The sequence below is a fragment of the Vitis riparia genome, chromosome 6 (assembly GCF_004353265.1).
Source record: "Vitis riparia cultivar Riparia Gloire de Montpellier isolate 1030 chromosome 6, EGFV_Vit.rip_1.0, whole genome shotgun sequence".
Classification (NCBI taxonomy): Eukaryota; Viridiplantae; Streptophyta; class Magnoliopsida; order Vitales; family Vitaceae; genus Vitis; species Vitis riparia.
This window is the reverse complement of record NC_048436.1, coordinates 2,325,208-2,348,185: the sequence shown is the minus strand read 5'-3', so window position 1 is coordinate 2,348,185 and position 22,978 is coordinate 2,325,208. Positions and strand designations below refer to the sequence as shown.

The 22,978-nt window shown below is 32.7% G+C and overlaps 2 protein-coding genes across 3 annotated transcripts in view; one reads left to right on the top strand and one right to left on the bottom strand.

Moving 5' to 3' along the window:
* LOC117916185 (peptidyl-prolyl cis-trans isomerase CYP71) overlaps window positions 1–11,075 on the top strand; it is a 30,546-nt gene extending 19,471 nt beyond the window's left edge. The window contains exons 7-13 of the mRNA XM_034832086.1: window positions 2,766–2,873; window positions 2,962–3,138; window positions 3,313–3,530; window positions 3,950–4,082; window positions 5,153–5,376; window positions 10,169–10,322; window positions 10,798–11,075. Coding sequence (XP_034687977.1) covers window positions 2,766–2,873; window positions 2,962–3,138; window positions 3,313–3,530; window positions 3,950–4,082; window positions 5,153–5,376; window positions 10,169–10,322; window positions 10,798–10,881 — 1,098 coding nt within the window. The 3' untranslated portion in view covers window positions 10,882–11,075. The remainder of the gene's footprint in view (window positions 1–2,765; window positions 2,874–2,961; window positions 3,139–3,312; window positions 3,531–3,949; window positions 4,083–5,152; window positions 5,377–10,168; window positions 10,323–10,797) is intronic.
* A 2,944-nt stretch (window positions 11,076–14,019) lies between these two features.
* Window positions 14,020–15,674, bottom strand: LOC117915704 (60S acidic ribosomal protein P2-like). 2 transcript variants are annotated; one of them, XM_034831336.1, is made up of 4 exons: window positions 15,574–15,674; window positions 15,385–15,473; window positions 14,386–14,609; window positions 14,020–14,252 (listed from the first exon to the last, which is right to left on the bottom strand). In XM_034831336.1, exons 2-4 carry the CDS (start codon window positions 15,470–15,472, stop codon window positions 14,226–14,228), a joined length of 339 nt encoding a protein of 112 aa, XP_034687227.1. In that variant the 5' UTR covers window position 15,473; window positions 15,574–15,674; the 3' UTR covers window positions 14,020–14,225. The 2 variants fall into 2 exon arrangements, with proteins under 2 accessions (XP_034687227.1, XP_034687228.1); XM_034831337.1 differs by lacking the exon at window positions 15,574–15,674 and adding an exon at window positions 15,551–15,569.
* Between the last annotated feature and the right edge of the window lie 7,304 nt (window positions 15,675–22,978).

Below are 22,978 nucleotides of genomic sequence, written 5' to 3'. Positions count from 1 at the left end.
ATTGGAGCAATAGTCTCATTTAATGAAGGAAGGTCTCCTTTTCCCAATATCTGCACTCAAACAGGATCAAATTACATATTCAACCCAACAAGAAAATTGTAGATTCTATCCTTCTTGATAAATCTCTTCAGGAGAGACGCATCATTATTGCACTTCATTTGTATGTTTTGATAAAGGTCCATCTCTTGCTATAGTCTCTTTAAACAATTTGAGCAGTGTTTTAGAGTTGTTGGAGAGGTGTGCTTCAGTGCACGCCTCAAGGCTAAGCGTTCCCAAAACAAGTTGAAGCGTTCACAAAAGTGCTACCCTCTCAAAAGACGTACACCTCTGGAGTGGAAGCATATCTAAGGCATGCTTCTAGTATGCCTTCAACACGTTAGTGCCTGAGGTATAAGCCTTTGATGTGTTTTTGTTGTTGCATCTAGACAAAAAAGGAAAAAGTAAAAATAAAAAATTGTCCTTCAACCAAAAAAGCCCATGGAAAGAGCAATAAGAGGAAAAAACACAAAGAACCCTAACTCTTAACTCTCTGTCAGTGGATTATTAGTGACAACTTACTCTAGCATAGGTAGCTTCGGCATCTTCTTGTTACTTCAAGGAGAACTCCAGGTTCCCTCTTCGTTCTCTATTCTTTCTTCTCTCTTGTTCTACTTCCTTCTCTTCTCCTTAATTCATTTTTATATTTTTTTTCCTTTTTTTTTTTAAACCATAAATTGTGTTTTTTTTCAAGACTGTTGGGTAATGGGCATTTGTTTCTTCCTTATCTTATTTTTTCCTTTAAAAAAAAAAAAAAAAAAAAAAAAACATCTTGATCTCTTTATAGCCGAGCACCTTTTTTTTTATGTAAAAAAGTAGCAAATAAAATTTAATTTCTTTTTCTATAGTTGATTCTATAATAGTAAAAAACTTTAGGTGTCCTTTTGGCCCCTTGCTCTTTTTTTAGGCGCTTTTAGGTATCCTTTGTGTACTTCCTGTGTACTTTGGGACCTTTTTTTGGAGTGCCTTGTTTTTAATATACTACTATTTACCCATAAAAAAAATAGTAAAAAACTTTAGGTAATTGATTTTTTCAAATAGTAAAAAAGAAAAATTAGATTAGTGATTTCATTTCCTTTTTCGATTTCTTTAGTTATTAATTTTTTTCCAAATAGCAAAAAAATTTCTCAATCCATTTAATATTTGAATTATTTAGAATATGAATTTGTAGAATTTGAACTTCATTATATAATTGAAATTTTATTCTTTTATGTTATGTAAAAAGTTATGTAATTGATTTAATATTTTATGGAAAATTTTTCTATAATTCAATTATTTTTTTATTTTTTATACATTTTAAATTATATTTAAATATTTATTAATTAAAAAAATGAAGGTCTCAAAAGGCTTATGCCTCTATGCTTTGAGGCTTACGTCTCGCCTCACAAGCACAAAAGCGCCTTGCCTTATACATTCTCATTTAAAAACTTTGAATTCAAGTATTTTGTGACAGAAAGGTACCATGTTTTGCACTTGACATCTTCGTTTTGATCTCCTAAATTTGCACAGCATCAGTTACCTTCGAATATGTCTCACGAACATAATCCCAAACTTCCTTGGTCGTGTCAAGAAACATACAGGTGTCGCTGATCTTCAATGCCATGTCGTTCCACAACTAGGACATCACCATTGAATCTTCTTCATCCCATGCCTTGAATTTAAGATCTTTTTTACTTGGTCCAGTACCATTCAAATAACTCAGCTTACCCCTTCCTTTCAAGAAGGTACAAACCAATTGAGACCAGTTTAGATAATTCTTATCATTCAATCGATAATCAGCCTAGATGTTTGGTAGATCTCCCATAGAATGGTTGGATGTTTGTTCTGTTACGTTCATCTCAAAGACACTGGTGACTTTGGCAGTTTCTGACATAGCTTCTATGAAGTGAACGAAATTGAGGGAGAAGAAGTGGGATTGAATAACATAGATCGATTTCTCGAGCAACACGGGCCAATTGAATGACAAAAAGAGGTTCAAACTGAAAAACGATGACAAGAAAAGCTTGAAATTGTAGGGTAGTCAATATCAATGATTGAAAAAATCGCAGAGAGCCTAAAGCTTTGATACCATGTCAATTGGGAGGAATTTCTGAAATATTATTGATGCTAAAATAACAAGAGTACAAGGCTAAATAATATACGGCTAATTACAAAATAAGGAAGCTAAAAAATTGGTAACTACTCCAAATCAGATTCCTATAAATCAGGAATATACAAGCTAACCACTCCTAAATATACTTCTAACCGAATACAGTTGTACACGGTTTCTTTATCAGGAACAAGGATGTTTTCCAACCCACCAAGGTAGCCCTATTGGTCAATGCAAACTCTGGAAAGTGTGGTCTCTATAAGTGGCACATGGTCCTGGGTTCAAATCATGTCACTAATGATACTCTGAATTTATTCGGTGTTGATTGTTGTGAAGTGGTCAGCACCCTAAGGTTTAGGTCCCCATGGAGAGTCCTAAGGGCTTGGCCATGAAAGGTTCTTTGGTTATCCAAAAAAAAAAAAAAAGAGGATGTTTTCCAACATCTTTTAGTTTCCTGAACAATTATATGACTGTCTTATGCTTGGAATTCATATGAAATCTGAATCTGTCATTTCTGATGAATTTGTGGATGCTGGATATTTCTTTTAGTGAATTACCTTTCAGTAAACATTTTAAAAAATTTTGCCAAGAATTTTGTCTCCTTTATTGCCAATTACAATATTATTGCATTGCTTATCAGGTGAGCCCTGATGGTAAACAGTTTTCTATCACATCACCTGATCGTAGGATCCGTATTTTTTGGTTTAAAACTGGTAAACTAAGACGGGTTTATGATGAATCCCTTGAGGTAATCTTTTTCTCCACTTGACTTTTCATTTAGAATAATATTTGCCCATGGACACTCCTGTGATGATCCAATCTCATATATTGATTAGGTGGCCCAAGATCTCCAGAGAAGTGATGCTCCCTTATACCGGCTGGAAGCTATTGATTTTGGGAGAAGGATGGCTGTTGAGAAGGAAATTGAGAAAACAGAAAGTGCACCACAACCAAATGCAATATTTGATGGAAGCTCTAACTTCCTTATATATGCGACACTCCTTGGAATAAAAGTGAGATAATTTCTGCGTTGTCTATGAGCTGTACTTTAAATTGTGCAGTAATGCAACTTTCCAGCAATAAGCATTATTCTCAAGTTCTTTTAACTTCATTTTCTTCTTCTTATTTTAATTTAAATTTAAATTTTTAGTTATGTTGTTTTAATTATTTATACTTTATGTTTGTAGGTAGTAAACCTACATACAAATAAAGTTGCTCGAATTCTTGGAAAGGTGGAGAACAACGATAGATTCCTGAGAATTGCTTTGTATCAAGGTGACCGTAGCAGTAAAAAGGTTAGAAAAATTCCTGCAGCTGCAGCAAATGTCAATGAGAGCAAAGAACCTTTGACAGATCCCACTCTCTTATGCTGCGCTTTCAAGAAACATAGGATCTATTTGTTCAGGTGCCATAGTTCTTTATTCAGATCTACTGATGATGTAACAATTAACTGTATTCATTGTTTTTCATGTAAGCATGCATCTGGTAGTACCATTAGGAATTTAGGAGTAAAGTTTATTGGAAGTTCAGAATTTGGTTGATGAGCATCAAAACGCAGCAACCTTGAAAATAGTTTTGATCAGTTAGATTGACAATGTGAAGCAATAACTGCTAGGAACCATGAAGTTTGATAGTTTTGATCCATCTTATTGGAGGCTGTTTATGTCACTTGTGTGATATACAACACATGAGCCTATATGCTGGTTGATTTATTTTAACCTATGGGATGCATGTTTTCCTCAGCACATTGACTCTGCCCTTCATTTGAATTTCTCTGTGAATTTTGAGGAGCTATTTATTCTATTTCTTTTCTGGTCCAAATAGTCGGAGAGAACCAGAGGAGCCTGAAGATGCAACAAAGGGTAGGGATGTGTTCAATGAAAAGCCGCCTCCTGATGAACTTTTGGCTGCATCGGATATAGGAAAAGCTGTCACAACATCTCTTCCTGATAATGTGGTAAGCTTTCCTTCTTTACTTGCTTTATGCCTCTAGGTTCTGAACAGATTATTACTAGTATATGCTACCCTGATTGAGGAAACCTTGTGCTTTACATAAAAAAATTTACAAGCACATGAAGCCATGAATCACTTTTACATATCTTCTTTGTATTCTGTTTAGTTCCTTGTTTGCATGATCATGAATTAAGTCATTTTTCTCTCTTTAAAATGGAGGGAAAATTAGAGGGGGAAATACCTTATCCATTTGTAAAGTACATGTATTTTGTGCTGAAATATCGCTCGCCTACTTTCATTCTATCTCTTGAGATGAAAATTTTGATGGGCTTAGAAATAAAGCATTTTTGTCCCTTGTCCCATCTGTTGTCGTCTTACCTTATCCTCATGTAACAAACAATTGAAACTAAGGATTATGAATATTTCCCCTATCCTCTTTGACCCCGCAAATTGCAGTTTTAGTTTTTCTGTTCCTTTTTCTCAATGTTATTATTATTTTATATATAACATCATTAATATTCTCAGTTTTGTATAACAAAAAAAAATATACTTATTAATTTATCAATTTTACTCTGAAACCATACATGATTTCTCTCCCTCACCCAGATAGTTGAAGCAAGTCTTCATAGAGTATTTTTTATTTTTTTTCTGATCAGTAAGTAATATGTGTATTCAAAAGAGGCGCTAAAGAAGCGACTCAAATAGTGATCAGTAAGTCTTCATAGAGTATTTATGCCTGTCAAGTTTTCTTCCCTTGATATTGTACTTAGTTAAATTAGTTTTTTATCAGATTCCTAGTTATTTGATTCAATAAAAAGATCAACTTTTTGAAAATTCAGATGAGGTAAACAAAATTTCTCTTGTATTGTACATTGTGTTTTGATCATGGTATTTACTTGTTAACTTCAGAGTTATACTTGCTTGAAGATGACTGAGTTCTATCACTTGTTTCTTGGCTATTGTTTGACTGATGCTTTGCTCCTTTCAGTTTTGTTTTCTACCTCAGTCCCTAGGCTGCATAATGCGTTTTTTTCTGTCTTATCTTTTGATCTTTTTCATATCCTATTTTACCAGATCCTTCACACCACAATGGGTGATATTCATATGAGACTGTACCCAGAAGAATGCCCAAAAACTGTGGAGAATTTCACAACGCACTGCCGTAATGGCTATTATGATAATCTCATTTTTCACCGGGTCATTAAAGGCTTCATGATACAAACGGGAGATCCTTTGGGAGACGGCACTGGTGGACAGTCTATATGGGGAAGAGAATTTGAAGACGAGTTCCATAAAAGGTGATTATTTATTTTTTGTTCACATGAGACTTAATTTTAATAAGAATGTTTTATAACCATGGACATCGATCTGCTTTCTTTACCTTGTTATTCTGGTATTTCATTCAATCTGCTTCTAATTTGTGGCGAAGCAAGATTTTGACAACATTAACCTTCCTGGGATTTGTTTTTTAGGCTCCTTTTTTTCTTATTTACCTATCAAGAAAAAAATTAAAGGGTATGTTTGGGAAGTGTTTTTAGAAACTGTTCTGGAAAATAGTTTTTTTTTTCAGAACAGTTTTTAATAATAATTTTTTGTGTTTTCAGAAATAAAAATATGTTTGGAAACTGAATTCTGAAAAATAATTTTTGTTTTCAAAAAAAAAAAACCATATTTGGTTGAGTTGATAAAAATAATTTTTTAGAATAAATAAAATAAAAAACTTTTATTTGAAAGATGTTTTTTTAATAAATAAATAAAAATTGTATGAAAAGGGAATACTTCTCTCTCTACTTTCTCTCCCAACACTCCATGTACTCCCATAGTCCCACAACTACAACCTCTTTATCTTTAAAATCTAAAGAAATTCAACTCCAAAGAGAAAAACACAAAAATAAATGGAATCAACGGGTGAAGTTTCCAGAATTTCTGGATTCTCACACAAAAAAATTGGTTGTTTGATTTACTCTGTTTTTTTTTTTGTTCCAATTGTTTTTTTCTTCAATATTTTTTTAGGTATGGTCTTGTTTGGTTGTTGAAAAAATTGAGGGAGGGAGAATTTTGAGGTTTCTGTTATTGGTTGTGTGGAAAAAGAAATGATGAGGAGTTGTTGTGTTCTCTCGGATCCTAACAGGGATAATCTTCCTTGTTTCATACCCATAAAAGGAAAAATAAAAGAGGTGTTTGGAGAGGAGAGAGAGCAAAATGCCAAAAAAAAAGGGGAAAAGTTCATGTAAGCTCCAATGGATAACAGTTGCTCCACACCAGAGCAACACATCTGTTTGAACTGAAGAATGAAAGAATCCGTGGAGGCCAAAACCAGCCATGAAAAAGAAGAGATTAGGGCGAAAACATGGAGAGCATCCCATTTTTTCTTGTTCTTTGAATAGTGTAAAAAACAACAAAAACATCTTTAAGATGTTCTCTAAAATCAGGGTATTTGAAAACACGGAAAACACAGAAAACAACTTAATACTCCTCTGCCAAACTAGTTTTCAGTGTTTTTTTGTTCCCGAGAATAGAAAACAGTTTTTGAAAACATCAACCAAACAGGCCCTAGCCTTCCTGGAATTTGACAACAGAGTATGCACAGATACTTATACAATGAACATGAATGCATTTCTGAAAGTGTTCTCAGAATTAGGTTGAACTTTCATCAAATCTTATACTAACTTAATATCGAATACCTTCAGCAAGTCACTTGATAAAGTGTAGTATGGAGTCACTTAACTGGCACACATGAGGTACAGAGTTGGTTAAAAGATGTTGAGCTGGATATTTGCTATATGTAAGGAGAAGTTCTGGAGACGGGTTATCTTGGGCAAATTTCGTGAGGTAGGTTGGTGTTCTTGATGAGGGGAGGAAAGGCATGGAGTTGGGCTATGGAAAGCAATTAAGAAAGGATGAGTAGTATTCCAAGCAATAACTAGCTCTATGGTGGGTGATGGTAGGAATGGGATTTTGGCATGATTTCTACTGTTACATGGCTATTTTAAGTGACTCTTTTCCACATTATTTTCCAATGCAAGGATAACATATGCTTGGGTTGCTGATGTTTGAGAGGATGTGGGAGATGGTGGGTGGAACCCTATTTTTTAAGGAATTTCCATGTTTGGGTGTTGGCTATTGTGAGTCTTTAGCAAATTCAGAAATGGGTGATGACTAGGGGATGTGGAGATATGTTGGTTTAAAAAGGCACTAAAGATGGGAATTTCTCTGTCAAATCTTTCTTTAATTCTATGGAAGTGACTTGGTGTTCCTTTCTAAGCCAAAGAAGGATGGTGTTCTAGGACCTCCACAAAAGGGTGTGTCGGGGGGGGGGAGGTGTCTTAAAAGAAGATATTGGTGTCAGATTAATTGAGAAGAAGAGGTAGCTAGCTGGTGTTGCATGTCTAGAAGGAATGAGGAATCAATTAACGATAACCTTCTTTCCTGTGGCACAGGGGAAAGATTATGACGGCTGGTTTATACACTTTTCAGAGTCTCTTATGTGCTGCCAAGGTCGTTAAGATAAGTTTTATCGAGGTGGCACAAGAGTTTTGTGGGGAATTGAAGTATGAACATGATCTGACTACATTTGTTTTGGACTCTTTCACCTTTCAGAAGAGCTGAGCCTTATGACCTTTGAAGGGATAGATTTTGGTTCAATCTTTTGAAAGATGTTTTTATTTCTTCACTTTTTCTTTGGTCTAGAGGTGGTTTTGGTCTTGAGTTCATCCTTGTTTAATTTCATTACTTGTACAGGGTCCCATTAATTTTTCCTTGTTTCTTTCTAAGTCTTTTGGCAACCTTTGGATACCTGTGTGCTAGAGGTGCACCCCTATGTTTTGATTGATGCTTATTAATATATCCTCTCTCTGTGCATATCAAAAAGAAGATAAAAAGTGAAGTACAAAAGCATACAGCATAAAGCCTTGGGCCATGTCTTCCGGTGATGGAGAAGGAGCCCAATGGGAGCGGGCCTGAGTTGAACCAGGAGGGTCTTTTAAGCCCTTTCATTGTTAGGACTACTGGCTTTCCCTTGGAGACACTGAAAGATCCTCTCGTTCAGAAGAAGTCACAGAGTTGGAGTCGGGAGTCGATGAGAACCTTGTGGCTGAAGCAGCTGGGTTCAGAGGTAGGTTCTCATCTCCCTCTCCTCTTTCTCCATCTGGGTTTCCCTTTCTCAAAGCAGAATGTTCTGCCAGGGAGGGGCCATCCTTGGGGTCTCTGGTTTTGAGTCTTCAGCCACTTAGGTTGCTGCTCCAAGATGGAAGGATGGTGAATCTCATGGGAAGTGCTGCGAAGGCTCCTAGGGCAGAGGGGTTGGAGGCTAGCAACTCTTTGGAGGTTTGTAGGGTTTCAGATGAGGAGAATTTGGGCTTTGGGAGCCTCCCCAATAAGTTTGTTGCCTTTAGTAGCTCTCTGGATTTTCCAGTGACAAGGTTTGAGAAGGAAATCAATTCCCTTAGGAAATTGGGACTATAGAAAGAATCGTGGAGTTAAGATTACTGGGGGAAAGAAGAAGTCGCCTTTGGCTACTCATTTGGAGAGGGAGATCAGAAAGCTAGAATGCTTGGTCGATTATTATTGTTCCCCACACTTGGCCAAGGGAAGGGGGAGGGGCAGTGGAGTCTGTGCTCTCTCTTTGAGGTTGCTCTCTCGTTTGCAGCTTGGTGGCGGCGGGTTTTGGTCTCTGGGGCATATTATGTGTTCTAGTACTCTTTAGGGGTCCGTTTTGGTGTAGGTGGTGCTTTCAGTAATGACCTTTCCCTATAGGGAGAGTGCGGTTGTTTTCTGGTTTTTGTGGTCTGGGATGGTTGGTTTTTCCATTTCCCTTTCTCTCTTGCTAGCCTTCATTGTGTATTATTCAGTTGGATTGGATTGGATTAAGGACAGGTCAGAAGTGCCCAACCTTCCAAGTTAGGTCAATCGGCCAATTCAGGAAAGTTAAAAAATTTGTTTCTAAAATGAAGTTATGTTTATAAATAATTAGATAAATGCTAACCACACATGTAAAACATTTAAAAATATTTGATTAATTAATAGTAGTAAGTTGGTACTTGAGTTGGCAGTCAAGGAGGTTAATCCAAGTTCAGCTTGTTTTTAGTTGTATCAAGTTCAGATCGACCCTACTAATCAAAAAAAAAAAAGTTCAGATCAACCCTGCTTATCCTTGGGCCAATAAAATCCCCTCCAGGATATGTTTATCTTAGGTTTTTTGGTGGGTCCTCAACTCATTAGGAATTGCCAACCTAGACTCAAATAGGTATTAACATGTTGATATTCAACTTGTCAAACTTGCATTTATCTTAATACCATTGTCCAAGTGACATCAGGTTCAATGTCCATATTGCCAGAAAGTTTCTAGTCACCTTTGCCTATCTACCCAAATTAGAATATGACGGAGGAGCTGCCCATTCATGGTACTTCGTCCAACAAACAAATCTTCCCCCCTCTGCCTGAATCCATCACGATATTTTTCTAGAAAAGAATAAAACACTTTCTAATTCAGAATTTTCGAAATCCCTAGGTAAGAAAGAAATTTCAATTCAATTCATCCCCCAACCAAGAATCCTTATTCCATGCATTCTCGTAAAGATGTGGAAAATCCTTCATTAGGAAGGAATCATCCTAGCATGTAATCCTTCAGATTTTCACACCCCCATCCTAGCATCTTAACCCTTTCATAAAATTGCCAAAAGCATTTATGTTAGCTTCTAAAGATTGACCCTTTAACTTTCTCACACCTCATTTACCAGGATTCCCTTACCAACATCATACTTCCATAGATGATGATTTTAGTTTCAAAAAATTTTATTTTCATTTACTCAAGAAAATATACATTTATCAGACAATTCCCATTATGCAATCCTTGTCCAAACTTGAAGTATGATGCAATTCATTGGGAAGTGAAAACTAAAGTGCCTGCCTTTTAATTTGTGTTCTTTGTCTGAGGTTAAAATTTATTCCACTTTATTATTCTTTATCATACTGTTTATTAGAATATCTCAACACTGCCTTTAATGGTCCAGAACTTGTTCATTTTGAGGTTTACTTGTGTAAGTGCAAGTCACTTTGGATATGCAACTCACGCTTTCTATGCTGCTGCAGTTTACGACATGACAGGCCTTTTACATTGTCAATGGCAAATGCAGGGCCAAACACCAATGGCTCTCAGTTCTTTATTACCACAGTGGCTACTCCATGGCTGGACAACAAACACACTGTTTTTGGTAGAGTTGTCAAGGGAATGGATGTTGTACAGGTATTTTAGGCTCACACTTCTGTCCAGATGCTTATTTTCCTGCTGCTCCTATTATAATATTTATCTCTATTTCGTAGCACACACAGGAACCAGATAGGATCCCTTCGACATTCTAGTATGTTACATGACTCAACATTAGCACCATCAGCCCTACCTAAGTATGGGATTTGAATCATCCCCATTTGATAAAAGAGAGCGCAAACAAAGAGTCCTAGACATTGTGCCCAAAGTTATGCCATGTGGCAATGACGCCTTTAATGCCGAGCCTTACACCTGCAGGGTCTAGATTGGGCATTCTCCAACTATGTCCTAGCCCTTATATCAAACTAATTACAATCATGAATCAACTAAAATATTAGTACAAGAATATACCAGATTATCGTACTCAACCTCTCAATTTATTTTTCATATGTTTTCTGTCTCATTAATCTATCTTAAATTTATCACACTTGAAACTCCTATTCATTGGTGACAGGGCATAGAGAAAGTGAAGACAGACAAGGCTGACAAGCCATACCAAGATGTAAAAATCCTAAACGTGACTGTGCCCAAGGCTTAAGATTTATTCCTGTACTAATTTATTTGTTTAGATGGGAGTTTCTTGACTCCATTTGCTACCCTTGGCTGCTAAAAGATTGTACACCTGCCGGGTAAGTGTGTACTATATTTTTATGAGATATTAACGCTCCTTGTACTTGAGACTATGATAAGAGATCCTTTTTAATGGGAAAAGGAGATTTTGTTGAGGTAATACATTTACTTTGACTTGAGTGTGAAAATTTAGGTCCTGTTTCAAAATGGTTTTTTGTTCTTTAGAACAAAAATAGTTTCTAGCTCAGAAAACAAGTTTGCCAAACTTACCATGAGAAGCAACTTTTCGAGAATTTGTTTTGAAAACCTGATTTTTAGAATAAATTTAAGATGCATTTAGTTCTTTTCTTTAAAGCGTTCTAAGCAATAATTGAAAATATGAGCAATGCTTACAAATTATTTGGAGTATATAAGTAGAGAGAGAGAGAGAGAGAGAGAGAGTTGTTTTCATAAGTAAATTCTCGAAAGGAATATTATTTTTGAAAACAATTGAGAATTGCTTTTAAAAATTATTTTTTGAAAACGAATTCCTTTCACCATAAAGAATATGATATTCACAACTTGTCTCAAACAAGTAAAGAATAAACAAAAAATTATTCATTAGATATTCACAACATGTTCTCAATGGTGATTGGATTCATGAAATTTGGTCGATAAATTATTCATTAAAGTTTCATGATTACCTTATCCATGCAAATCATTTACTTGTAACTATTCAATGTTTTGAAAAAATGATCACATTAGAGCGCTTTCGCGGTCGAATCCACTTTGAATTTGATAAATGCATTGCTTATGATGTGTTCGTGTATATCCTATAAATTTACCTGTTGTTGATTGAAAATTGAAAACTAATATTCAAAAAAAAAATTGTTTAATTACAATATTGATTTCGGAATTTGTATATTTTGTGGTAATTGCATTGAGTATTGTTCAATAAATTGTTTATCAATTATTGAAGAATATAGACTTTCCACTTATAATCGACATAAATTGAATTATAATCAAATTGCTTTGAATCGTTTACCAATGTCAGTAATTAACGGTTACACAATTGCAAACATGTTCTAGTTTTTCTAGGAGTTTGATAGTGATTGTAGTTAATATATCCTACTTTAGAGAGAGAGAATACTAGTTATTAGTTATATTTAATAAAATAATTCAATATTATAATTAAAAATTAAAAATGGTTTAAATGTAATAAGTCAAAATAATCAAAGCTTTGTTTGTTTAGACTATTTTCATTTTTAAAGAAATTTTTATTCCAGTTTGAAAACATGCTTGAAGTATATTTTTTGTCACCCCAAAGTAGGGCAATACGGTTGCTCAATAGTATCGTCTTTTAATTATATGTATTAAAGCAAGCAACGCTACCGCGAGAGTGTTGCTTTCTTGGATATTTTGGAAAATTGAAATAAAAAAATAAAAATAAAACTAAAAAAGGAAAAAGTAAAAACATTAATTTAGTGTTTTCAAAATTTAAAAGAAAATAAAAAAAAATGTTTTCTACAAATAGATTATATATGCATTTACTAAGTCATTTTTCACATCTATTTGAATTATGAATTTTTAAGACAAGCGTTTTTGTTAATGTTAAGAATAAAATACTCTTAAGGTTCATCACATAACCTTCTTCCGATCTCTTCAAAACCCAAACAAGATTTTGGAAAAAAGTTTTGATTTTTGAACCATAAATAAACAAATAATCATCTCTAATAATGTTAAAAAGTATTTTTGTACATTTTGTTTGCATTTCTTTTTTTATTTTATTTTTGCTTTTTAGGGATTTAGAAAAAGATGCAATCGATGATAATGTCTTGCAAGGTTCAAAGGTTCTTGAAAAGACACCCATAATGTTTTTTTTTTTTCTTCAAATTTATTTGACTTTCTCCAATGTTTTCACTTATAAATTATTCATAAATGGTTTTTAACTATTTTTGCAAGTTGCAAATATTTATCAAAATTATATAAATAATAAATTCTAAAATATATTCACGTGAAACAGATAAAACATTAGTTTATGGATTAAAAAAATGCATAAATGATATTGGAATTGATTTGGAACTTAACTCCAATACCTTTGTATGGGCATACAAGCTTTGGAGAAAAAGATTTTGCGTTAAGATATATTGAGAAGAAAAATGAGAGAAGGAAGGTGTGATGTTGACCAAAAATCCTTTCTCAAACACAACGAATAAATACAACTACACAAGTAAAAACCATTTTAACCCATTTTTTGAAAACAAGATACAAATCCATTTCTTTCTTTATTTTTCTCTCCACTGCCTAACCCACCCGCTTAAACCTTCAAATGTAAACTAATTCCTAAAATCTTAAAATATATTCTTCTTGGAAAAAAAATTAGTTTAAAATTCAAAATTTAGAAAATTTGTCATATTCGATAGTTGCCATTGAATATTTCCACGGTCTCGGCTGGAACAAGCCCAAAATATTCCAAAATTCTTAAGACTCATTTTCCCTAGTTTCAAAGATATATGTAGAGCAAATGGGTACCCGAGCTAAATAAAGGCCTAGCACTGAATCAGGTGCTGCCCAAGTGACAATGCATGCATCTTAAGCCAACAGCCCAGCCAATCGCATTGAATAGGCATGGGTTGAAAATGGCACAAGCCTAAAACAACCTCCATTCCCATCCATCGGATAATAATCTCCTTTATGAACCCTGAACCCTCCCAACAGGCCTCAATTGGTACGCTACTTGCGCCAGGCCTCTGTCATCAGCTACAAAATACCAACGGTTTTAAAATTCCAGGCAAAGGAATCAAATAATCAACTTCCTCATCTCGAAGCTACATAGGACCTCATGAATGTTTCAGTTTCGGGGACACCAGCTGAATCTAAACACATTTAAGAAAGACCAACTCATGAGGCTGGTTGAAGTTCAAACATACTTTAATGAAAACCAACCTCAACACAACCCATGTGGGCGTTATATTGGTTGAATGTCTTCATGCCATCTGATAAAAATGAAGGTTGGGAGGTTGCAGCAAAATCAGAAGGAATAGAAAAAGAAAAGAAAAATGCTCCAGCAAACCCTACTGCCCACAGATATTGGTGTAAACAGTCGAGCTATCAAACTCACCAATCATATCTCAAATAATTGAAATCCAAAATTCAAATATTAAAATGGCAATGCTTTACCTCATCTCATTATCTGAACAAAAATTTCAGAAATCCAACAAAATGTAGAACAGTTCTCAAATAGCAAACCAAAAACTTCTAATATTCAACTAAAGAGACTAACTTGGGAAGAAGATGTTCCATTTCATACAAACAGACCAGCATCCTGATCTCTCAGTCAAAGAGACTGAAACCCATATCCTGCAAAAAAAAAAAAAGAAAGCAACATGTTAAATAAACCAAACAAAAAGGCCAATCATGATGGTAAATTATTGCTATTTTACCAAAAATAAATATTGCTATTTATAAATAAGAATAATAATAATAATCTTACATCATCAGACTCTTCTTTTTCTTCCACTTTCTCCTCTTTCTTAGGCTCCGCAGCAGCAGGTGCGGCGGCACCACCACCAGGTGCAGCAACTGCAACAGCAGCACCACCTCCAGATGGCACAGAAGCTAACTTTTCCCTTCCAGATGCAATTAGCTCTGTGATATCCTTTCCCTTGACTTCGGCCAAGAGCAACTCAATCCTATCATCATCAGCTTCAGCCCCAACTGTAAATTAGAAGAATCCATATCAGTTAACACGACTGAATTTAACGTTCCCTCAAAAAGGCAATATCTGGACACTAGAATTTGAAGAACAGTAAAAAAAGGGTCTAAGATTAAGGAAAGGAAGTAATTAAAAATGACATATGGGCTTGACTCCAAATCCAACAAATCCTTTCAACGATGGTTTCTGAACGCCTCCTCCCAGTAACACTCCAAATTCAGAAATCTCCCCTCAGATGAATCCCCCGTAAAACTTTCCCATAACACCTTTCTGTACTACCAATTTGAAACAAACACTTCCTCGAAAACATTCTACTAGTATCTGATTTACATTATAACTTTATCAGAATTAAGAAATTAAAAAAAAAAAATCTTTCGGAACATGGTTGAAAGTTTGAAGTGAGGGTTGAAATCTAAATCCCTCATTCGAACCCTCCAAACCCGAATCCATACGTGCGAAAATCAATTTTTCAACACGAACTCACCCACCGAAAGCTAAATATCTATTCCCCTGAGGATTATCTTGGAAGCATGTTCTGTTCTCTAAAAAATATTCCTAAGTTCTCCTTCTTAGGCTTTGTTTTCGTTTTGCATTCTGCAAACAGAAAACATTTTATCTAACAATTTTTTTCCTTACTTTTCAAAACCAGAATGACTCCCTAGATCCTACAGATAATATAGACCTAAACTACAGATCAATAAAAAATCAGATCCGAACATTAATTGGAAAGAAAAGATGAAACAAAAAAACGAAACAAAGAAAAGATAGTGGGCGAACCAGATCCAAGAATATCCTTCAAATCGTCAGCAGAAGGGCAGGTGTTGCCCCCCAACACAGCAAGCAAGTATGCGGCGATCACCTTCATTCTGCTCATTCAAACCAAATCAAAAACCTTAATCATCACTACAAACCAACACGCAAATACATAGATAGAGAAGATTACAGTGAGAGAGAACTAGAGAGTACTTGCGATGTGAACGGCGACCCTCAGGCTCTTGTGTTGCTAGGGTTTTGCAGAGGGGGGTGCAGCAGTGAAATGAAGTTGCGGGGGCTCATCCATATATATAGCTAGGGTTTTGGGTTAGGAGATGGCGAGATCGAATGCATCTCCACCGTCCAATCTCCTGTTCCAATTTTACCCTTCCCTATGATTGATTTCTCTGAGTTGGGCACTGGCATTCGTAAAGTTTGGGCCTCAATTTTGCCCAGATTTGGAGTCCGAAGAAGGAAAAGGCCCAATCCAACTACTAAAATCGAGGATCGCCTCTATAATAAAAATGAACAACTTTGTGATTTGATTTATAAGTTGAAGTTCGGAAAAATGACGAAAATATTATAGAAATATGTGAATTGATTTGTAGACATCTTCATAACACGTTTGGTACTGTTTTTATTCGAAGGATTTTTAAAACAAGTGTTTTATCTAAAAATATTTTTAGGAGATAGTCATTTAAAAGTATTTTTAATAAAAGTGTTTCCTTTGTAAGTGTTTTTACGGGTATTAAGTGTTTCATTATAAATTATCTTTCTATGTTATAAATGATTTTTTATTTTTTTAAGTGTTTTTTAAATTTTGTCAAACACCCAATTTTAAAAATAAAAATAAAAACATTTTTTATGTTAAAAATATTTTCTAAATTACTACCAAAATGAAGTATTTCTCCAAAAAAAACACTATAAGTGATTTTTCAATCCACTCTCCTCAAACTTCAATCCCAAGCTTAAGGTTCCACTAATTAAAAGCTTTTAAACCAAACCTTTAAGTAATACAATTGGATTATAGTTCCAATCCACTTTCTTTGATTTTTTGTTCCAAACACTCTTTACAATCCTCAAAAGATACATCACTCTTGAATAACCCCTCAAGTGATACCCCACATTTGAAAATCCCTAAGTGATACCTTACACTTAGATTTTTCCTCTCAAATATTTACAAATAATTTTAGAAAATCCTGATACAAAACTTTAGACTCAAATGTACAAGAAAAATTAGAATTGAAATGTGCACTAATGATATGCAAATTTTAGAACAATGGTGCATTAAAAAACACTTTCTCAAGGCTCAAATATATTCAATAAATGTTTGGAATATTAAGCTCTTTAAACAATGAAGATTGGAACATTTTTATAGAGAGAAAAAAAAAGTCAAACTAGCAGTTGGGGTTTTGACTAGTTGACTAGCCGTTAGCATTGAATGCATAACAAGTGACCGTTAGACCTCGATCGCCCCTCGACCGGTTGAGGTTCAACCTTAACTAATTGAACAATCATTCTAGAATAGAGAGAAGATTTATGCACTCCTCGACCAGTTGAATTGAATTGATTAACCAATTCCTCATCCGATTCAACTGGTTGAGCCGTTTTTTGCTCAACAACCATCATTTTCAACTTAAAACATTTTAAATAAGTTTAGAAAACATTTGACACAAGGTTTTAGTTGAAAACATGAAATCATCAAATTTTAAATGATTTAAAACAAAATTACTTTTGGATGATTTTGGTGTATAAATTAATAATTGAATGCATGAAAAACCTAGTGCACCAACAACCATACAAAGAGATCTTATGAAACTCAGGTCTTGAAAAACACTTTTCTTCGAGGTCTTCTTCTTCTTATTGATTTTCCTTTGGTTTTTTGTCTTTGTGATTATCACTTTGGAAATCTTCTTACCTAATCACACTTGAAATATAATCCTTAGTTCAAAACTTTGTTTTGTTATCATCAAAATCAATATTAACCAAACCTTGGTTTCAAAGTAATTTCCAGTTACAAAATGAATGTTTGTGTTGTTTCCACTTTGAGCCTTTAGACTTGAAGTGTGAAATGATCGTCATGCCCTTATAGTGGGTTTTGGGGTGTGACATATATATTCCATACGGATTGGATAACTGTTGAGATCGGTGATAATGAGTATTCTCAATAAATGTACCATGATATCTCATGAGATTGAGATAATGTGTCACATTGAGTGATTCTAAGGATATGTAATTATGAAATTTGTGGTCATAGTAATTTTTTAAGTGAAATTTGACATATAGTCTTATGAGTTAGAGTATGTCAGTTAATAACATATTATAAGGATTTGTAATTTAATAATTTGAGATATAATCTTAATAGATTGATAGCATATACTTTGTTGGATTATGAACATCAGTTCATGTGAAGTCTACATGTAGTGGATGGTAAGTTACAAACCTAAGTTATATCTAGTTATAATTTCATATAATACTGGAGTATAGTTAACTATATGTAGTTAAACGTTAAGTCAAATTCAAAATTGGATTATAAGGGAGTTGGTAGTTTCCTATGGGTCCCAACGGTACCTATTCGAACGCTTGATTTATAATGACATGGTTTTGAAGATATATTTAGGTTTCTAATTCGTATATGTACATAAGGATATTTTGGTAAAAACATAAAGTTGCACTAGATGATATGAATGATCTTTCTAAATTGAGATAATTAATTAATTGGAGCTCAATATAACTAATCAATTAATTATGACCCAAGTGGGTTAGATTAGATAACCTAAATCCAAGTTAGACTCAAATTACTTAAGGTGATAAGGTAAGCAATCTATTCGCCGTCCGGTGTGTAATTGATTTAAAAGCTTTAATCTTTATAAAGCGCTCAAGCAAGGTCTTTAATCCCCTTCAAGGGTTTAGGGCTTCAATTTTGTGTTTTTTACTTTGAGATTCTAAAGAGAAACCTTAACTTCCCTCTCTAAAAGAAGACCACCCTTTTCTAAGGCCTAGATTCCCGAGAGAGAGTGATCAAAAGAAAGGCTACTTGGTTAGCAAGGTTCACAATTCACTCTATACAACTTCATCAAATCAAAATTGATCTGAAAACATCTAGATCACATGTACGATCTTTATTCTCTCTATATCTATATTTTTATATAGTTTTATTGACATGTTTATCCATTGTAACTAGATTTAGAGAGCCTTAGGACTAGTGGCATGCACCCTAAGTGATCAAAGGATTTCCTACAAACATGAATTTGTTTAGGTTTAAAAAATAATGTTTTGTGAGCTAGTATGCATAACATGTGTTCAATTGATTTCAATTTTGTAAGAGGATGATGAATGACCAAATTTTCTATAGTAAGAGATATGAAAGTGTTGGCAAATCGGAGGGTTGATCGTGTCCATCAACTCCCCTTATGTTTGAATGTTGTGGACACTTAGGTGAATACACTATAAGGTTAGGGTATGCGTTTTTCCTAACATTAATTGATTTTAGGAGAGTTGATAACGCCTGAGGTTCTAACAATTGGTATCGGAGTTAGACCTCTTATTTAAGACTTAACTGTCTCGGAGGAAATGACTAATCCATCAAGTTGATCTCACATTGAAAGTTTTTCAATCACCCGATCTCCATTTTTTTTTATAGAAATCAATTATTCCTAATGGAAAACAAAAATGACTTGGTTTTTAAAATCTACTAATCTTGATCTATGGGATGTCATTAAAGATTGTCCTCACATTCCTTCAAAATTAGAAAATTGAGTAATGGTTCCAAAACCTAAGCATGAGCTTAAAGCTCGATAAGAAACATTAATACAATTTCATGGATCAAACATTTTCAATTATAATTATAAACACAAGATATAACATATATTCATTTTCATAAAAAACTTTTGAGTTAAACATGCTAATATATTCAAAACTTTTTTAACAAAACTTTCTTATATCTATTTTAAAACAATTTAACGTCAAAACCAAATAAAATACATTCAAAATATCTTTACATTGGTTATTGAATAATAAATGTTATCCAATTAGGTAGGACTTCACAAATGAATGACTAGTTTTAAATTTATTTTATTTAAGGTGAACAAAATCAAAGATCAACAATTATAACCTATTGATTATGGTCATAAGGTCAACTGTTATAACCCATTGACTAGTATTATACAATATCAACTATTATAATTTATTGATTATGGTCAGATATGTCAACAATTATAACTTGTTAACTAGGGTCATAGAAATGTCAACGATTATAACCAATTGACTAGGGCTAGATATGTCAATAATTATAACCCGTTGACTAAGACCATAGAAATGTCAATGATTATAACCCATTGACTAGAGTCATATAAATTAAAGTTAAACACTTCATTTAATTAATTCAAACTTACAAAACAAAATATCATATCTCCATAATCTTCATTTTTCAAACACTTCATTTCATTAATTTAAAGTTACAAACAAAATATCATATCTCCACAATCTTTATTTCTCATAAATAAAGAAAATGCTCAAACATATTTTTCATACAGAACATAAAATTAATCCATGCATATAAATAAAAATAATATTTTTACACATTTCAAAATACAATATAAAAAAAATTAATTTATTTTCTTTTACAAAATCTGTATTAATTTCCCTTACGTTGAAGAAGCGCTCAAAATCTTGAGGCATTTAACCTTTAAGAATTTTCTCTTCACCTAACATAATATCATACACAATATTTTTTATTGATTATTTATCTAAATATATAATCACCTTAGGGTCTCACCTATAGGTTAAAAAACTCTCTAATGACTTTAGTACAAACTCAATATCCTTTTAAGATTGAAAGTTTATATAGTATAATGGTTTGGTGAATTATGACCATTCGATAGTCAATATTATAATTCACTATAAGTCTTGTTTAATGTGTAACCTTTACACATTAATGCACTCGTTATGAGAAATTAATCTTTATTACTAAGATCAATCATCATTTCAATTAGGAGATAGTACACTACAACCCTAAATTAACTATCTAAGTGTATAAACTAGTTGTCAATAAATCATCTACCTATATGACACCTATGACTCGAATCTTCCGTGCAACTTTTAATGTACTCGAGTTATATATAATGCAAGAAATGTTAGACTTGAACGCTCAACATATATAATGCATAAATGAGATAAAGAAAAAATAACTGGAATCATAATATAAATATTAGTGAATTCTATATATTGTTACGTTATGTCATGTTTTTAAAGGTTCTATCCCAATAGTATTATCACCAAACACCTTATTAAAAATGATAAATAGGGTGAGTTTTTTCAGGTACCTACTTTGGAATGGAGATAAATGGGTTGAGGGGTTTGAGATTTTCTTAAAAACCCGAGACAAGTTTGAGGTATTAAATATTGTGTGTGTGTATATATATATATATATACACATTTTCTCATTTTTAACACATATAAAACAATAAAAATATATAGTTCTAAAAAAAATAAGTTATGAAAATTTATAATATTTATTTATTTACAAAAATATGTATTTGAAATATAGCTAAAAATTTTAAAAACTAAAAATGAAAAAAAAATTTAAATGGGATGAGATGAGGAAAAAATTATTAAACGTAGGAATGAGAAATTTTCGTACCCATCATCTTATTTAAATTTTTAATTGGGATGGGGGTGTGAACATATTTTTATAAATGGGTCGAGATGGGGTAATTGACCAAACTCATTTTGTTACCATCCCCTACACCTTATATCACTGTTGGTTCAACCATCACATGTAAGTTATGTTGTAAGACATTCCAATTGATGTGTTCCACTTAAGAATGACAGTAGGGTGGGTACTTCTACCCTACCTGGTTCTACTCCTAATATAACAAGTTTGAGATAAGGATAGACGAGTTAAGGGTGAGCTTGAGAATAATTATTTCAAAAATTCCTTTTTAATACATATAAAATTTTAAAAATTTATTACTCATAAAAATAATTTGGAAAAAATCATAATATTTATTATTTATAATTATATTTATTCTTAATGTAATTATAAATTAAAAATTGAAAAAAAAAAAAGCCCTACCCAGCCTTTTATTTATTTATTTATGAGGCGAAAACAAGAATAGTTTTAAATAATCAAGGCACCATTTCTATTCCTAATTTTACTTTTTCTTCTTGTTGTTTTTCTTATGTTCTAATTAACGTTTATCATCAATTAAACAAGAAAACTGTGTGCTATAATTAAGAATTCAGGTTAAAGCCAATGCTATGATTAGAATAATGCTAAAATTCATATAATTACTAAAATTGTAATGTTTTAATTTCATCTATTCTCTATATTTTGTAATTTTTTTTAAACAGTTCATAAAAAATAAATAATATATTTAAAAAAAATCTTGAATCCTTTTGGCTGTGTAATTAAAAAAAAAAAATTTCAAACAAAAAAACTTTTTAAAAAAAAATTTATAGTATTGTTTGACTATTGTTTTTATTTAAAAGTAAAGTAAAATAAATAGAAGTTATGTTTCACTTCTTTCTAAAACCAGAAGGAAATTATAGAGAGAAAAAAAAACTATGAAAAGCAAGTAAAATTGAGCATGTTATCATTAATTTTCTTTCTCTATGATCCAATATTGATACAAAAAAAATCTTAAAATATAATATTTATTTGAATTACACATTTTTTTTTGAATTTCTTTAACTACTTTTAAGTTTTTTTATTAAGCAGATAAATTCAAAATCAAATTATAATTGATACATAAAATTTATTATTATTTTTATAAATAATTTGACACTTAAAAACTAATTTAATTGGTACAAAAAAAATCACAAAACTTAACATTGGAAACTTGTAAATCAAAATTTATTTTGAATGACTTGATTAGTTTATTCTTTGTAAATAATCATATTTTTGTATTTTTTTTCACTAAATAACTACTTTAAACTAAGCATGTCCTGAATTCATTAACAAGTTTAGTAATTTTAAAAAACAATGTAAAACTCAAATCAATTATACCATAAATTTATGGATAAAAATCGATTTAGAATGACTCTATTATTTATCTCCTACATAAAATCATATTTTTCTAATTTCTTTTTTTTTCATTAGGTAAATAAACTCTAAATTAAATGAGACAAGTTTGATTCATTAATAAGTCCAATCATTTTTAGAAATAAGTTGTGTTAGAAAAATTAGGCTAATCCAACCTATGGTAATCACTCTAGAGGGGGTAAATAGGGTGATGGTCTCTTTTTGCAAATTTAAACTATGTGAATGTAAAAGACAATTATATGCAAGTTATATAATAAGCAATGTAAAGACAATTGCATATAAATTAAAGAGTAAGGAAGAGAGAATGCAAACATAATAGTTTATAGTGGTTCGGCACAACCCGACCTACATCCATTCTTCTCTAACTTCAATCCCAAGCTTGAGGTTCTACTAATTCAAGGCTTCCAAACCCAGCCTTCAAGCAACACAATTGGATTTCGATTCCAATTCACCCTCTTGAACTTTTGGCTCCAAACACCCTTTACACTTCTCAAGAGATATCCCACTCTTGAAAAACTTTATCTCAAGGATTTACAAATGAATGATCTCACAAAAATCTTAGCACAAAACTTT

What these genes read in the sequence shown, in the direction of transcription:
- LOC117915704 (XM_034831336.1), bottom strand. Translation starts at nt 15,472, where the DNA reads ATGAAGGTGATCGCCGCATACTTGCTTGCTGTGTTGGGGGGCAACACC. An exon ending in GAAGGATATTCTTGGATCTG is followed by an intron (nt 14,610 to 15,384) that starts GTTCGCCCACTA and finishes TCTAATTTACAG; the next exon opens with TTGGGGCTGAAGCTGATGAT. An exon ending in AAAAAGAAGAGTCTGATGAT is followed by an intron (nt 14,253 to 14,385) that starts GTAAGATTATTA and finishes TTTTTTTTGCAG; the next exon opens with GATATGGGTTTCAGTCTCTT.